At 38.2% G+C, this 18,840-nt stretch overlaps 2 protein-coding genes across 5 annotated transcripts in view; one reads left to right on the forward strand and one right to left on the reverse strand.

The window, feature by feature from the left end:
* The window catches only part of LOC134532990 (ankyrin repeat and death domain-containing protein 1A-like), a 228,358-nt gene that overhangs the window by 28,409 nt on the left and 181,109 nt on the right, over positions 1-18,840 (forward strand). The window lies entirely within an intron of this gene.
* On the reverse strand, positions 14,768-17,263 carry LOC134527336 (adult-specific cuticular protein ACP-20-like). Its single transcript, XM_063359925.1, has 3 exons — positions 17,224-17,263; positions 16,283-16,519; positions 14,768-15,368 (listed from the first exon to the last, which is right to left on the reverse strand). The coding sequence occupies exons 1-3, from the start codon at positions 17,236-17,238 to the stop codon at positions 15,093-15,095; spliced, it is 528 nt and encodes a 175-aa protein (XP_063215995.1). The 5' UTR covers positions 17,239-17,263; the 3' UTR covers positions 14,768-15,092.

An 18,840-nucleotide genomic window follows, 5' to 3' on the forward strand; every position in this document is an offset into this window, starting at 1 on the left:
TTATAAGGCCGGCTCGATTGTGCACGGCCGGGCCGTTCCGCTGACCGCGCTTCGACACCCCCGCCTCTCGGCGCACGCGGTTCCGACACCGGTGTTCCGCTGCGCCTCACTCGCTGCCCGTCACCCCGTCAACTACCCTGCGGAACAGACACATTTTTTTTAGAACTACACATATTTGTAAATATTTTCGTTTACGCGACAATTATTCGATATCAAGTAGCTAACCTGTTGCCTCAAAAGGAGGGAGGGGGGCCAGTGGAACCCAAGTATGAAATACGGTGAAAATTTGCTATCTTTTAGCTCCGCCTCACACGCCATGATGATTTTTTTTTTTCATTTGTAGGTAATTTATTAGTATCTATTTAAATTATATTCCAGAAATTTTAACAGCAGTTTAGACTTGCATTTTTTTGTTCTGTCACAAATATTTTCAGAAGATATTCACTAATCCTATATATTGTTACGCTCATAACTGAATTAATAATCGCGTAACGCTGTAGGCTATATTAAAGTTATTGCTCTTTGATAAGCTGTACCTCCGAGCATTGCGACCGAGTCCGTGGCACAATACTGTTTTCATGCGCTTACAGTGTAACATTTTCGTTCCTCTTTGCTAACATGTACCTCCTAGCATTGCGACCGATTCCGTGGCGCAATACTGTTTTCATGCGCTTACAGTTTAACATTTTCGTTCCTCTTTGATAACCTGTTCCTCCTAGCATTGCGACCGAGTCCGTGGCGCAATACTGTTTTCATGCGCTTACAGTGTAACATTTTCGTTCCTCTTTGCTAACCTGTACCTCCTAGCATTGCGACCGAGTACGTGACGGAATACTGTTTTCATGCGCTTACAGTGTAACATTTTCGTTCCTCTTTGCTAACCTTTACCTCCTAGCATTGCGACCGAGTCCGTGACGCAATACTGTTTTCATGCGCTTACAGTGTAACATTTTCGTTCGTCTTTGCTAACCTGTACCTACTAGCATTGCGACCGAGTACGTGACGGAATACTGTTTTCATGCGCTTACAGTGTAACATTTTCGTTCGTCTTTGCTAACCTGTACCTCCTAGCATTGCGACCGAGTACGTGACGTAATACTGTTTTCATGCGCTTACAGTGTAACATTTACGTTCCTCTTTGCTAACCTGTACCTCCTAGCATTGCGACCGAGTACGTGACGTAATACTGTTTTCATGCGCTTACAGTGTAACATTTTCGTTCGTCTTTGCTAACCTGTACCTCTTAGCATTGCGACCGAGTCCGTGACGCAATACTGTTTTCATGCGCTTACAGTGTAACATTTTCGTTTGTCTTTGCTAACCTGTACCTCCTAGCATTGCGACCGAGTCCGTGGCACAATTTTGATTTCATGCGCTTACAGTGTAACATTTTCGTTCGTCTTTGCTAACCTGTACCTCCTAGAATTGCGACCGAGTACGTGACGGAATACTGTTTTCATGCGCTTACAGTGTAACATTTTCGTTCGTCTTTGCTAACCTGTACCTCCTAGCATTGCGACCGAGTACGTGACGTAATACTGTTTTCATGCGCTTACAGTGTAACATTTACGTTCCTCTTTGCTAACCTGTACCTCCTAGCATTGCGACCGAGTCCGTGGCACAATTTTGATTTCATGCGCTTACAGAGTAACATTTTCGGTTCGGTAAATTTAACTTATGTAATTTATGTTAGTTTATTGTCCTTCGGGGCGTGATAACTACCATTGAACCAACTAAAGTGCCAGTCAAATACATTCTTGATTTTTTTTTACGCGACAACGCTTTTGTGCCGAACTCTAGCCATGAACTTCCTCATAATTGGTCTTCTTAAATGAATTTGGGAGTAATGAATATTTCAAAATCAGGATTGAAGGGCTGGGACACAATCCAGGGTCCTCCTGAGCATGTGGCCAACATCTGATTGGCCAGGGTGGCTGAGAGGTCACTCACTACTCGCCTCCCACCAATATGATGTACAATGTGGCGGACGTTGCCATGGTCAGGTTGGGTTTACCTTGGGTTATTCTCCTATCCAACTCTGGTACATGATGTCGGTGCCTCATTAGCGTAGACCGGACAACTATGCGGATTTATTTCTCAATACTATTAAATTTTACTTTTCATCCCTCTACGCTTCTTCTGCTATTGACTCACATTTAACTCGAGTACTGTGAGCCAATGAGAAATATCCATTTAAAAACGAATAGAATAAAGAGCAAACCGCAGTTTAGACTTCTCACATAAGTATCAGCCGCCAATGAAAATTGACATTTGCCCGGATATGCAGAGGATTGTGGAGTATATCCTAGAGGTCAATGAAATGCGAAAAATTTTCCGTTCTCCTTTAGTATCTCGCCATCCTCTATAACCCCGATGACCCCCGATGTCAACGATACGGTTACCTCAACCCAGCCCGGACCATCGATGGACCACTGCATCACCTTGTCCAAAGAGAAGGATCTTGAATCATAACCCATGATGCTGCTAAATCATACCCACAGACGGAGAATACAGAAAGATGTATCTATACAATGGATAACGTTTTGAACTTTGCAAATATGAGACCAAGTTTAAATAAAAAATCTCTTTTTGTGGCAACTTACTTGTAAAAAAATAACAACGAAATAAAACCTGTTTTTATTTATATTTGATGACATTATATGTCCTTTGAAATTCAAGCAACATAAAATCTCTCAAAATTCTGAGAACTATCTGTTGTATAAAAGTTACCATATGATTTGTGGTACTAATAGTTTGATGGATTATATGGTTGACTGTGTAATGTTTTCTTTATTTCTCGGGTAGACAATGTAAACGTTTTTTTTTCATATAGTTAAGTTTGTCGGAATGGCAACAACGTTATAACATGACTAGAAATAATTGCAGGAATACAATAAACTTTACAAAGTAAATGCAACAAAATTTACAATCAAATAAGTCTTAGGAACCCGGTGTTAACAATAAAATAGATTTGAAATCACATTTTTCTTTCTGAGCAAGATATTAAATAATTTTGGAATTAAAATGGCAAAGTATTTTAAATGGCAGTTTTATTTCAACTTCTAGTACGTTCACATAAAGCACATATGATACGTCTTGTAATGTAACTTATAGAAACAACCAATTTTAATAACAGGATTAAAAATAAAAATATAATTTAAAGGAAAAGCTATTGAGTTTCATTATTTTTTAGGACCCAAGGTAGACTATGTGCGTAGTATTACACATGTTATTAAGCTTCCATATTGAATACTTGTATTGTCTCCCTACAGATGTTTTGTTCAGCGCATAAACACCGTTTCCCGACCCAGATTGAGTTTTTTTTTAGGGGGCATAGGGCCACCCCATCTTAGATTTTTCATATGTTTGCTATAATTCAAATTTTGAACTATTTACCCCGATTTTTGTATGTCAAATCATAACTGATATCTTTCAGACATTCAATACCTTGTTGCAACAATGATATTTACTAACAGGCTCTAGTCTTTAAGCACCATTAAAAATAGCATATTATTAAACATGTAAGACTCGAACTATCATGACAATCATACCAGTTCAGAAGTACTGACTTCAACAAATTGCCAAAGTTAAGTGCTATAACATTCTAAACAAAACAAAAATTAGTACGGAGATGTTTTTGCAGAATACTTGAAACTGAAAGATATCGAGGTCTAATTCCCATTGATTGCAGCTCGACAAGTGAGTTCATATGCATGACTCAATTAAAAGTAACAAAAGGTACTACCGTAGGGGTTAAGCGATAGGGATGAGCAATTCAACTGTCTGTAATGAACTCGACGAGTAGTGTATGTCCACATGATGGGCAATGTGCGTTATTCTTTCACAAATAAGACCTTTATGGTGAGTACCTTTGATCGGATGATGAATCCAGCTTACTAACCATGATACTGGTCCACTAATATAATAAAATGCATTGGTGTGGGCTTGAATAACATACTTAAGAGTAAACTGAGGAAAATCGTCCTTTCATGACAACAATAGCCCTCAGCGTATAGTCTATCTGAGATTATCTGAATGCTTTTGAAATAGAATAAAATAAAAATACTTCCCGCCAAAATTGATTGCGTGAAAATCAAATATGTTTACAGTAAGCTACACAAAAGATATACATTTACTGATACCCTTTTTTTAATATTTTGTTTAAACTTGTTATGACATAATTCGGTTAGGTCTAATTTTATTTCAATAATATAATGAAATTTGCACAGCACTAAAATATTTTTTTGTTTTTGATTGTTTCTTAGGTACATAAACATGATGTTTTTAAACAAGTAACTTAGCCAGCGTTGAAGTAAGTTTCCACATGATGCTAAAAGGTACATAAACCAATACTCACAGTACAAATGTGGACTAAATACAGAATTTCTTAAGATAATTTAAATTGTACTATAGAAGAAATAAAAACCTACAGAGAGTGACCAAATATACGCAATGAGACTTGCAGAGGAGCATAAAGATAGTCATGTTCTGAAGAATGTATTGAATGATAACTGTTAAGATCTGTGCACATAATCGTAAAACACGTTTTTGCAACCGAGCACATGATCAATTTTTTTTCTCCCCAAATCTGAATATTGAAGTTGCTCTAGAGGCTAGAGGGTAAAACCATTTTGGAGTGAGTTTCGTGTTAGCCATTCAGGTAAATATCTGAGACAAAAATATTCAAGTATGCTTGTATTTGCAGTAGCATCACATAATAAACGTTCACGGATAGGACATCACTTCTTTCAGTGCACTATGATTGCCTCAATCCGAAGCACGTTCAGGTACACGACTCCTGTCTCTATCGCATGGAAAAGTAAAGGGGTTATCATATGGTACTTCCAAATAATTTACTGTAAAATAATTTTTGATTATGGGGACGTGACCACATAAATAAAGTACATTTCCTAAGCATTTATCTTTTCCTTAAAACAAATTAAGAGATAGACATGAAGCATACAAAATTTTCCTTACAATTTTATAAGTTAATTACAACAATTACAGATTTATGAACATCACCAAAATATTTCTTATAGTTTACAGAAACCCATATTGTTTCTCCCCAACCTTCTCTTTTGCAAGATCCATTTAACCTGAGCTGCGTCCTTACCAGTTCCACCATTTCTGCTGATGAACTTCACCAGAGCCAAAATTTGCCTCACCACCGAAGAAATGGTATTTGGAAAGTAGAGAGTGCTACCAAATATTTTTAGGGCCCGTTCATGTAACTCCAGTTGAGGATTAGTATCATCCTTACTTAACTGTTGCAGACTCTGTACATATATGCCATTTATTTGCTTTACTAATTATGAGTGTTTTTACTTATGCGCCCCTATCTCAGAAACAATATATGACAAATCCTAATTGGATTTGAAGCAAATAATGGTAACTGATGTCGTTTGGTTGATTAACTGCTGGCACACTACAATGCCATTTATCCACTCAAAATATTTGGTTTTCCTAAGTTTCCATACTCTATATAATTCCACCTTCATTTACGCAATGGCATATGACATTGAGTTTTACATGCTTCGAGGATTTGTTTGAAAATATACCGTTTGGCAACTGAGTAGATGTGTGGTAGTACAGAAATTATGCTCTTAGTTATTACAGAGAAGAATAAAACAATTTACTGAGCACACACTTCCAAAAAGATAAAGTGGGCATACATGGCACTTTGCATTATTTCGTAACCATAGAGCTCTCTATTAGTTTTGTGTCATTAATATAAGCCGCAATAGAAACAGAGATAATCGCAAGAAAACGATGACAATTTCACTGCATGAATTTTGTGTTTCACAAAACCATGAAATATTACTATTTGTGTTATTCCATTCTCTGGTGCCCTTTTTAGTTTAAGTATTAGCAGTTAAAGATTAGTGTTAATATTCTGAAGATGTCTAATTAAAGGTTTTGTTAAACTTAATTTTGTTTGAACAGTACAACATGGCTTCATTTCGAAGACCTTCATAGCGAAAAAGTCACTATCAATTTATTTAAACTAAGAAATTATCAAACAAAATAATTGCAAATATATTGCCTGTTTAAATACTGTGAAGGCTTTGTCACACGAAATCATGTTTGTATTTCCGAACAAATGTGTTATTTTTGTTATAAAATTCAGGCTAATAGCTTCCTACAATTTAATATATTAGGCCAACTGCTTAAAATTCAGATGTTTGAAAAAAAGGAATAAACTCTTTTTTTCAAATAAAATCATTTATTTTCATACTTAAAACAAACATAATCCAGTATTCAAAAAAAACATCATTCACAATAAATAAAAGGCACTCACACACACAAAATACGTGTAAATAATAAATGTTACACTGTCTTGGCCTGAATTATGTTCGGTAGCTGTAGCAGGCGTGGGCAGGAGACGGGAAAGGAAAGTGTCGGGTTCGAAGTGTGCAGCTGCTCGCGTCAGTAGTGTCCATGGTGACCGTGCCCGCCCGAGTTGCCACCCGCGTGCCCGCCCGAGTGGCCACCTGCGTGCCCGCCCGAGTGGCCACCCGCGTGCCCGCCCGAGTGGTCGTTGCCGCCGCTGCTGTGCACGCGCGCGTGGAAGCCGTGCTTGTCGGCCAGGTACTGCACCGTGCGCACGTTGCCGCCGGGCTCCTTCACGTGGTAGGAGCCCTTCACCGAGTCTCCGTCGCGCTGCTCCTGCTGGCCGTGGAGGTCGCCCGTCTTGTGGTCCGCCACCTCGTAGCCGAACGAGTACTTCGGCTCCGCCTGCAACCAGTCAACAAGTTGCAACCTGTCTTTACTGGCTTCTCCCTCCATGTGTTTGCCGTACATGCTTTATTTCATGGATGCTGAGTGTAGCCAAACTGTAGGAACGTTTGTGCATGGATTCCACGCGCAACAGAAGTGAAACTTCTATCTTATTAGATTTAGATGGTGAGAAATTATTAGTAATATTTATTGAACTAGAGATAATAATTATGATAGTAAGGTAGCGGGTACGATATTAAAAAAAATCAGTAAGTTGCTCTACCCCAGAGCCAAAGGTTAGAGCGGTGTAATATCAGCAATATCCTGATTTTATAAGATAGTTCACTTTAATAATTCTATTTAAACGGGTAAATTACATTAAAGAAAATTTATTTAAAATTGTCGGATAAACTAGTAAGGGTATATAATTACAAGATGATTGCATTTGAAATTTAAAAAAAAGCCATTTGACTAATACTGAACAAAAAAATAATATCCGGTTTTATGTCAATATTCTGTGTCACGTAACAACTGGAACATTACAGAAGTAAAATATTCTAGAAACCATTGTAATTGCATGGTAACAAACTATAGGTTTTTCTTAAGAAACACATAAAATAATTAGCTTCGTTATATTTGGCATGTCAAGGGGGTAACTAACTGTACCGTATCCTACTTATTTTAGGTTGGCCTATTTATTTACTTACTTATTGAAGGTATTTACGAATACCATTGACGGAAACATTAACAACCATTTTTATAAAATAATCATATTTGAATTTTTTTTTTAATTATATCTACTAATTAAATATTTGTAGCTTCAATGCTATACAAAGGATTAATATATATATATTTTTTTTGAGGGGTGTTATGGAGCTTACTGAATTACTTACCACATAGTCGATGTATCCTCCGTCTCCGTGTCCTCCATGTCCTGAATGTCCTCCGTGTCCTCCAAGGCCGGCCGCCACGTGCACCTGCTTGTGAGGACCCGCCACCGGACCGCTGAAGTGCCAGCTGGAGTGGGCGTGGCCGCCGCCTCCTCCGAGGCCGTGATTGGTCGCTAACCCACCCATCGCGGCCAGCACCATCGCCACCGCCGAGACTAAAACCTGATAGCAACACACACGTTGTCCACAGACTACATAATTACTCTTCACTCAATCATACAAGCTGAATCCGATTCGAGAACTGGCTTCATCCTTCATGAGAGCTGAAGTTGCCTGATTTCTGGGTTCTCGCCGCGTCAAAGATAAAGATTTCACGTCGGTGGAAACCTCGTATTCAACGCGGCATGCATCCAGAAGACAGGAAACTTCAGACAGGGTCCCCAAAAGCCTGCGATCTTTCTTCATTAGAGTGACTGAATTTCCTTGTGAATACCGTTGGTTTTTTGCTGAGGACTGGAAAAAAATTTCGCGTATTCGTTTCGCGATAGGCTAGAATTTGGGAACGTTTTTTCTTCTGCTGCTTCTGCCATTGGGCATCGAATTATCTCAAGGACTCTGGGCCAATGAAAAAAATTGAGCGAATGCAACATTGAATCGAAGCATTCCAGTAAACAGTTCTGCTAAGTCATTAGCGAACTTGCAGATGGCAATTGTTCGAGTTCTTATTGGATTGTGGACTCCATCCTATAGTTCCCAGTACTTATTTATTGCAACTATCAAGGAAGCATATCACGTTATGAACAAGACGTGGTTACCCACCACCAACGAGCTTGGCTCGAGTGTGGGTGTGCGGGCAGGTCGAGTCCGGCGTGGAGTGCCCTGCCGGAGCAGGAAGTCCACGAGGGTGTGTGTCGCTATCTCGTACCTGGGTGCCGGCCATGTCTGCAGGCGGAGCTGGCTGCGGTGATGTCGGCTGCCGGCGGTCGCGGCTCCTTATATCCCCGGACCCCGCCCCTCTCCTCGTCCACGGTCATGCCGCGCCGCGCGGGTTCCGACACCGGCCGTCCGAGGCTGTCGTCACACGCCTCTGCTGCTTTTCCTCAGGCCTGCTGAAGGCGTGATTCTCCCCGGTGTTGAACACGACAGACATTTCCCATTACTTCTAGTTGTTTATCAGTTTGGAAGTGATTTGTGCACAGTTATGGCAGTTATCGTGTCTAATGATCCAATACTGCAGGCGTAATGAAAAGTGCAAGCTTAGATAGTGTGGCATTCGATTCTAAAATGGCGAAATACAAGGTGGTGACTGAAGTCATAAATCAAAGTAAAGTTCATCCAAGATGACCGCCATGATGTCAGAATGCAATATGGCGACCGTAATTAAAGGTGCTACAGTGATGTCACCATAAAAGTTGGCCGCCGAGACGACATGTTAGTCTGTCATTGACCCCATCCACATCCTCTCACAGCACCCAATAACAGGAGAAACATTTGAATACTACTAACCTCAAATTTCTAAAATTCCTGTAATTTTTTGGTTTAAGATTTACGAATGATATACTAAAATAAAATAGCTATAAGGCAAAGAAAACATAAAAACTATTAATTCAAATCCGAAAACAGTTAAATAATATTCTCTGAGTTCATGCTAGGTTGTGGCTTAAACCATGGCATGTAGTACAAAGACTTGATTTCAATTTTACAAATGATATCGTTGGCAACAGGGTTTCCAAGGAATATCCTTGTAAAAGTACAATAATTTTTATAGTGTAACCCACTGCTACCTCAGCTACACACACACATATATATACACACATGTATATATAGTGAACAAATCAAATCGGAACGACCTTGCTAATATATGCGTTAAAAGAGAATGTTTTAAGTACCGCGCTCTCAAGCTATGTTATAGGATTCATTTCGCGATGGGCTTTTAAAAAAATTGTTCTCAACTTTTACAATAGATTAATTTAGAAACCAGTTGCTGAGAAATAGTTTGTACCCTGAAACTACAAAAAAATATATTATTAATTTGTATAACACATGGTTATGGTAAGTTTTGCATATATTAAAAATGTTTTTTGAGTTAAAACTGAGTATCTCTTACGTAAATTGCCACATTATTATATATTTTCATTGATGTTTCATTCACACATAATTTTTTTAAACCATGGAAAGGGTATTCGAAAATTCAATAACTGTACTTTATTTGGTTTATCGTGTTTACTATGTGCACAGTGAACACTGGCAACCTGACGGTTCACAAGTAACTTGAACTATTGGAGGTTCTGTAACAACACAGATCATACATATCCGGGAAAGAATCTGAACCCAGTATTAATGCAAATATATTGTGTAGTGATACAGTTAGTTTCATGTAAATGTACAAATATACAAATATCTGTAATGTTAAATAAATATTTATTTTCCATTTACAAAGAAAAATTTTGCAGTGTGTCAGATAGAATCTCTTGAGAAGCGAAAAGGTATTTTTCCCCCGTCTCGTTGACGATGTCTTTAAAGGCGGTTATATACAAAAATACAATTCAGGAAAATATTGGGTTAAACAACCCATGAATAGAAACTTACAAAATTCGCGTTATTTTCTGGTACTAGGCTAAGCTGCATGCACTTTCACAAGACCTGTCTTTTTTTTTTTTTTGTACTGGCTGCTGTCAAATCTTTCCATCTGTCCAGATTGCATGTGGTTGGGAAAATTGAACTTATGTAATATTTGTTAGTTTATTGTCCTTCGGGGCGTGATAACTATCCATGAACCAGCTAAAGTGCCAGTCAAGTACATTCTTGGTTTTTTTTTTAAGCGACAACGCTTTTGTGCCGAACTCTAGCCATGAAATTCCTCATCATTGGTCTTCTTAAAAGAATTTGGGAGTAATGAGTAGTTTTAAAATCAGGATCGCTGGGCTGGGACACAAACCTGCGTCCTCCTGAGTATGAGGCCAACATCTGATTGGCCAGGGCGGCTGAGAGGTCACTCTCTACTCGCCTCCTGACAATATGATGTATAACGTGGCGGGCGTTGCCATGGTCAGGTTGTGTTTTCTTGGGTTGATCTCCTTTCTCCTTCTGGTACATGCTGCCAGTGCCTAATTAGCATAGACCGGACAACTATGCGGATTTATTTCGCAATACTATTAAATTTTTCTTTTCATGCCTCTATGCTTCTTCTGCTATAGGCTCATATTTATCTCGATGACTGTGAGCCAACAAGATATATCCAACTTAAAATGAATATAATAAATAGTAAACCGCAGTTGAAACTTCTCACATAAGTATCAGCCGCCAATCAAAATTGACATTTGCCTGGATATGAAGAGGATTGTGGAGTTTATCCTAGAGGTCAATGAAAATGCGAAAAATTTTCCGTTCTCCTATAGTATCTCGCCATTCTCCATCAACCCCGATGACCCCCGATGTCAACGATACGGTTAGCTCTAACCAGCCCGGACCATTGATGGACTACTGCATCACCTTGTCCAAAGAGAAGGATCTTGAATAATAACCCATGATGCTTCTAAATCATAGCCACAGAACTGAAAATACAGAAAGATTAATTGATACACTAGATAACGTTTTGAACTTTGCAAATATAAGACCAAGTTTTAAAAAAAATTAAATCTCTTTTTGTGGCAACTTCTTCGTAACTAAATAACAAAGAGATAAAACCTGTTTTTATTTGTATTTTGTGACATTATATGTCCTTTGAGATTAAAGCAACATAAAATCTCTTAAAATTCTGAAAACTATCTGGTTTATAAATGATACCATATTATTTATGGTACTAATAGTTTTATGGATTATATGTTTGACAGTGTAAGGTTTTTGATCTATCTCAGGTAGACAATGTAGACGTTTTTCTTCATATGGTAAAGTTTCTCGCAATGGCAACAACGTGATACCATGCCTAGAAATAATTCCAAAAATACAATAAACTTAGCAAAGTAAATGCAACAAAATTTACAATCAAATTCATCTTAAGAACTCGGCATTACAATAAAACAGATTTGAAATCATACTTTTCTTTTTAAGTAAAATGACAAAATAATTTTGGAAACAATTGTCAACCTTTTTGCAATGGCAGTTTTATTACAAATACTGCTAATATGTTCTCGTAAAGAATATATGATACGTCTTGTGATGTTACGTTTAGAATCTAATAGTTTTAATAACAGGAAAAAAAATTGAAAATAATTTTTGATAAAACACTAGCGAAGAAAAAGCTATTGAGTGTCATGAATTTTGATATTACGAGGTATTGCCTACTATGTGCGTAGTGTTACACATGTCATTTAGCTTATGTATCAGAAAAATATTTTTAAGTCAAATGGTAGTGCCATATTGAATACTTATATGAAGTGTGTCCCTACAGATGTTTCGTTCAGCTCCCCGATACCATTTCAAAACCCAAAACGAGGTTTTTTAAGTGGGCTTAAGGCCACGCTATCTTTGATTTTTTTTTCATGTGTTTGCTATAATTAAAATTTAGAACTATGTATCCATCCAGATTTTTGGCATGTCAAGGCATAATTTATATCTCCCAAACCTTCAATACCTTTTTGCAACCACATATTTACTAACAGTCTCTAGTCTGTAAGCGCCACAAGGAAATAACTTATTATTGAACGTGGGCAACACCAACTACCATGACAGTCACACCAGTTCACAAGTGTTGTCTTCAACAAGTTGCCAAGTTAAGTCCTATCCCATGCCAAACAAAAAAAATAGTGCGGAATCTGTATTGCACAATACTCCAGCTGAAAGATGGAGAGGCCTAATCCCCATTAATTGCAGTTCGAGGAGTGAGTTCCTATGCATAATTCAAATGAAAAAAAAAAAATATTTTACTGCAGGCGTTAAGCAATAGGAATGAGCAATTCAACTGTCTGTAATGCACTCCACGAGTAGCGTAAGTTCACATGATGGGCAATGTGCTTTATTCTTTCACAAAGACCAAATAAATAAGACATTTATGGTGATATGGTGATTAGAGTACTTTTGATCGGCTAATGAATCCAGCTTACTAACCATGATACTGGTCCACTAATAAAATGAGCTGCAGTGGTGTGGGCTGGAATAACATACTTAAGTGTAAACTGATTAAAATCGTCGTTACATGACGATAATAGCCCTCAGAGAATAGTTTATCTGAGATTATCTAAACGATTTTATAGTAAAATACTTCCCGTCTCAATTGATTAAGTAATAAACAATGTAAGATACACAAAATATATCCATTTACTGATACCCTTTTTTTTTTTAAATACTGTGTTTAAACTTGTAATGACTTAAATCGGTTAGGTCTAATTAAATTTAATATATAATACAATTTGCACAGCACAAAATATTTTTTTTGTTTGTGATTGTTTCTTAGGTATATATACATAATGTATTTTTAACAAGTAACTTCGCCGACGTTGAAGTTAGTTTCCACATGATGCTAATAGGTGCATAAACTAAAACGCATAGTACAAATGTGGACTAAATACAGAATATATTAGGATAATTTGAATTGTACTATAGAAGAAGTAAGTGCCTACAGAGTGTGAGAAAATATACGCAATAAGCCTTGCGCAGGAGTAAATATATTGTCATGTTCTGAAGAATGTATTGAATGATAACTGGTGTGATCTGTGCACATAATTGTAAAACACGTTTTTGCAACCGAGCACAAAATCAAAAATTGTCTTCCTAAACCTAAATATATTATAGTTGCTATAGAGGTTAGAGACTAAAAGTATTTTGGAATGAGTTTCGTGTTAGCCATTCCAGTAAATATCTGGGACAAAAATATTAACGTCTGCTTTTATTTGGCAGTAGCATTATATAATAAATGAGCACGTACAGGACATCACTTCATTCAGTGCACTATCGTTGCCTCAATCCAAAATGCGTTCAGGTGGGCGACTCCTGCCTCTATCGTATGGAAAAATAAAGGGCATATCATATGATACTTCCAAATGCTGCACTGTAAAATAATTTTGGATTATGGTGACTTGACCACAAAAATAAAGTACATTTCATATGCATTTGACTTTTGCTTAAAACAATTTAAGAGAGATATGTTGGAAGCATAGAAGTTGTTTCCTACAATTTTATAAGTTAATTACATCAATTACAGGTTTATGAACATCACTTACATATTTCTTATGGTGTGACTAACCCATGTTGTTTTACCCAACATTCTCTTTTGCAAGATTCATTTAACCTGAGCTGCGTCCTTACCAGTTCCACCATTTCTGCTGATGAACTTCACCAGAGCCAAAATTGGTATCACCACCGAAGAAATTATATTTGGAAAGTAGAGAGTATTACCAAATCTTTTTTTAGGGCCCGTTCATGAAACTCCAGTCGAGGATTAATATCATCCTTAATCAACTGTTGAAGACTCTCACATGGATGTCATTTCTTTGCTTTCCCAATTCTGAGAGTGTTTTCTTGGGCGCCCCCATCTTAGAATTTAATATATCACATATACATTTTTTGGTGTTTGAAGCAAATAATAGTAACTGATGTCGTTTGTTTGATTTACTAGTGGCACACCACAGTTCCATTTATCCACTCAAAAAAATTGGTTTCTTATATTTCCATACTTTATATAATTCCACCTTCACATTTCGCAATGACATTTGACATCGAGTTGTACATGCTTCTTGAATTTGTTTGAAAATATACCGTTCGGCATTTAAGTAGATGGGTGGTAATACAGAGATGGTGCTCTTAGTTATTACAGAGAAGAATAAAACAATTCACTGAACACACAACTCCCAAAAAGCAAAAATGGGCATGCATGGCACATTGCAATTTTTTCGTAACCATAGATATTACTTTAGTGTCATTTATTTAAGCCCAAATAGAAACAGAGATAATTGCCGAAAAGGTTGTCAATTTTACTTGAGGAATTTAGTTTTTCACAAAACCATGAAATTTTACTATTTGTGTTATTCCATGATCTGGTGCCCTTTTTAGTTTAAGTATTACCAGTTAAAGATTAGTGTTAATATTCTGAAGATGTCTAATGAATTGTTTCGTTAAACGTAAGTTTGTTTAACCAGTACAACATGGCTTCATATCGAAGACCTTCACACTCAAAAAGTAACTCTAATAATTTATTAAAATTAAGGAATTAATAAATAAAATTATTGAAAATATATCGCTTGTTTTAATACTATGAAGGCTTAGTCACACAAAATCATGTTTGAATTTCCAAACAAATGCATTATTTTTGTTATAAAATTTATGTTATTAACTTTCTTACAATTTCATACATTAATTCAACTGCTTAAATTTTATTTATTTAAAAAAATTAACTCATGTATTTCAAATAAAATAATTTATTGCGTACTTAAAGCAAACGTATTCCAGTATTCAAAATATATCATTCACAATAAATAAAAAGGCACACGCACAACATTCAAGTAATGAGGAAAGGTGACCGTAATGGAAAGTGTCGGGTTGGAAGTTTCATTAGTATCCATGGTGACCGTGGCCACCCGTGTGCCCGCCCGAGTGGCCACCCGCACCCGCGTGCCCGCCCGAGTGGTCGTTGCCGCCGCTGTTGTGCACGCGCGCGTGGAAGCCGTGCTTGTCGGCCAGGTACTGCACCGTGCGCACGTTGCCGCCGGGCTCCTTCACGTGGTAGGAGCCCTTCACCGAGTCTCCGTCGCGCTGCTCCTGCTGGCCGTGGAGGTCGCCCGTCTTGTGGTCCGCCACCTCGTAGCCGAACGAGTACTTCGGCTCCGCCTGCAACCAATCAGCAAGTTGCAGCCTGTTCTGGCTGGCTTTTCTACCACCGTGACCAAACCATGGGTTGGTCGTGCATGCGTTACTTCATGGATGCTGCGTGTTGCCACACTGCAGGCACATGTGTACGTGGAGTCAACGTGCGACAGCAGCGAAAATTCTTGCTTTTTATATATAAATGGAGAGTAATTATTAATAAAAATTTTTATTGAACTAGAGATATAAATTGAGAACAGTAAGGATGTGGGTACGATCCCAAATTTAAAAAAAAAAAAAAAGTAAGATGCTCTACCCCAGAGGCCAGCAGGTAGAGCGGTGCAATATCAGCAATATCCTGACGTTATAAGTTAGTTTACTATGATAAAACTATTTAAACGGGTAAATTACGTTTAAGAAAATATTTTGTGGAGTTGTCGTATAGACTAGTAAGCGCATATGATTACAAGTTGATTGCATTTGAAATGAAAGAAAACTTTTACTGACTACAAAACATAACATAATATCGAACAAAATTGTAGGTGTTTTTCTGTAAATATTCTGTGTCGAGTAACAACTGGAATGTTACTCAATTAAAATATTCTAGAAACCATTGTAATTGCATGGTAACAATCCACAGGTTTTGCATAAGAAACACGTAAAATCATTAGCTTCTTTAGATTTTGCATGTCATGGGGTAACTAACTGTATCTGATCCTAATCTGTATAGGAATTTATTTACTTACTTATTGTTCGTATTTACAAATAACATTGACGGGAACATTAAAAACTTTTTTTTCATTAAATAATCATATAGGAATAATTTTTTTAAAATTATACCGACTAATTATATATTTGTAGCTTCAATGCTATACAAAGGAATAATATATATTGAAATTGAGGGGGGGGGGGGGTAGGAAGCTACCTGAAATACTTACCACGTAGTCGATGTATCCTCCGTCTCCGTGTCCTCCATGTCCTGAATGTCCTCCGTGTCCTGAATGTCCTCCGTGTCCTCCGAGACCGGCCGCCACGTGCACCTGCTTGTGAGGACCCGCCACTGGACCGCTGAAGTGCCAGCTGGAGTGGGCGTGGCCGCCGTCTCCTCCGAGGCCGTGATTGGTCGCTAACCCACCCATCGCGGCCAGCACCACCGCCACCGCCGAGACTAAAACCTGATAGCAACACACACGTTGTCCACAGACTACATAATTACTCTTCACTCAATCATACAAGCTGAATCCGAACCGAGAACTGGCTTCAACCTTCATGAGAGCTGAAGTTGCCTGGCTTCTGGGTTCTCGCCGCGTCAAAGATAAAGATTTCACGTCGGTGGAAACCTCGTATTCAACGCGGCACGCATCCAGAAGACAGGAAACTTCAGACAGGGTCCCCAAAAGCCTGCAATCTTTCTTCATTAGAGTGACTGAATTTCCGTGTGAATACCGTTGGTTTTTTGCTGAGGACTGGAAAAAAAATTCGCGTATTTTTTCGCGATAGGCTAGAATTTGGGAACGTTTTTTCTTCTGCTGCTTCTGCCATTGGGCCTCGATTTATCTCAAAGACTCTGGGCCAATGAAAAAGACTGGACAAAAGTAATATAGAATCGCAATCATCCCAGTAAACAGCTCCGGAAAGTCAGTAGCGAACTTGCAGATAGCAATTGTTCTAGTTCTTATTGGATTGTGGACTCCATCCTATAGTTTCCAGTACTTATTTATTGAAACTTTCAAGGAAGAATATAATCTTATGAACAAAGACGTGGTTACCCGCCGCCAACGAGCCTGGCTCGAGTGTGGGTGTGCGGGCGGGTCGAGGCCAGCGTGGAGTGCCCTGCCGGAGCAGGCAGTCCGCGAGGGTGTGTGTCGCCAGCTCGTACCTGGGTGCCGGCCATGTCTGCAGGCGGAGCTGGCTGCGGTGATGTCGGCTGCCGGCGGTCGCGGCTCCTTATATCCCCGGACCCCGCCCCTCTCCTCGCCCACGGTCATGCCGCGCCGCGCGGGTTCCGACACTGGCCGTCAGAGGCTGTCGTCACACGCCTCTGCTGCTTTTCCTCAGGCCCGCTGGGGGCGTGATTCCCTCCGGTGACGAACACGACAGACATTTCCCATTACTTATATTTATTTATTAGTTTGGAAGTGATTTGTGCACTTTTATGACAGTTATCGTGAATATTGATCCAAGATGGCGGTCGTAAAGAAAAGTGCAAACCTAGAGAGTGTAGCATTCGATTCCAAGATGGCGAAATTGAAGGTGACGACTGAAGGCAAAAAACAAGGTAAACGTCATCCAAGATGGCTACCGTGATGTCAGAATTCGATATGGCAACCGTAACTAAAGTTGCAACAGTGAAATTATTATTAAAGATGGCCGCCGTGACTACATGATGTTCGGCCATTGACCCCATCCACATCCATACACAGCACCCAGTAACAGGAGAAACATTTGTATTATACCTACCAACCTCAAATGTCTAAAATCCCTGTAATTTTTTTTAAAGATTTACAAGTGATATATTAAAATAAAATAGCTACAAGGCAAAGAATACATAAAAATGTTTAAATTTAAATTTTTAAAACAGTTAAATAACATTCTCTCAGTTCATGCTAGGTTTTGGCTTAAACCATGGCATGTAGTACAAAGCCTTGCCTTACAATTTTACAAATGATATCGTTGGCCACAGGGTTTTAATGGACTATCCTTGTAATAGTACAAATATTTTTATAGTGTAACCCACTGCTTCTTCAGCTACACACACACACAAACACACACATACACATATATATATATATATTGAACAAATAAAATCGGAACGACTTTGCTAATATATGCGTAAAAATGTGAACGCTTTAAACACCGCGCTTGCAAGCTACGTTATAGGATTCATTTCGCGATATGCTACTCAGAGTATTGTTTTGTGCTTTTAGAAAAGATTACTTTAGAAACCAGTTGCTAAAATTAGTTTGTACGTTAATACTACAAAAAATTATTATAAATTTGTATAACACATGGCTATGGTAATTTTCGCATTTATAAAATACGTTTTTCGAGATAATACTGAGTATTTCTTACGTAAATTGCAGCAATATTTTATATTTTAAATGAGGTTTCATTCGTTCATAATTTTTTTAAACCATGGAAAAGGTGTTCGAATATTCAGTAACTGTACTTTATTTTGTTTTATTATGATTATTATGTGCGCAGTTAATACTGGGAAACCTATTCGGAAACGGTTTACAAATAACTTTAACTATTGGAAGTACTGGGCCATAACAAATCATAAATGCCCCGGTAAGAAATTGAACCCAGTGTAGTATTACTGCGAACACTATTTTTAGTGACACAGTTGTTTTCATGTAAATTTACAAATTTATAAATATCTGTAAGTTTACAGGAATATTTCGGTTCTGTGATTGGGCAACATTTTATCTGAAAGACTCTTAGCCGATGACGAAACCGTATCGAAAGAAGTATCGAATCACAAACATCCCAGTCA

This window comes from Bacillus rossius, chromosome 1 (assembly GCF_032445375.1).
Source record: "Bacillus rossius redtenbacheri isolate Brsri chromosome 1, Brsri_v3, whole genome shotgun sequence".
NCBI lineage: Eukaryota > Metazoa > Arthropoda > Insecta > Phasmatodea > Bacillidae > Bacillus > Bacillus rossius.

Coding starts and splice junctions, on each gene's coding strand:
- LOC134527336 (XM_063359925.1), bottom strand. Junction 15,369..16,282: donor GAGGATACATCGACTACGTG/GTAAGTATTTCA, acceptor GATTGGTTGCAG/GCGGAGCCGAAGTACTCGTT.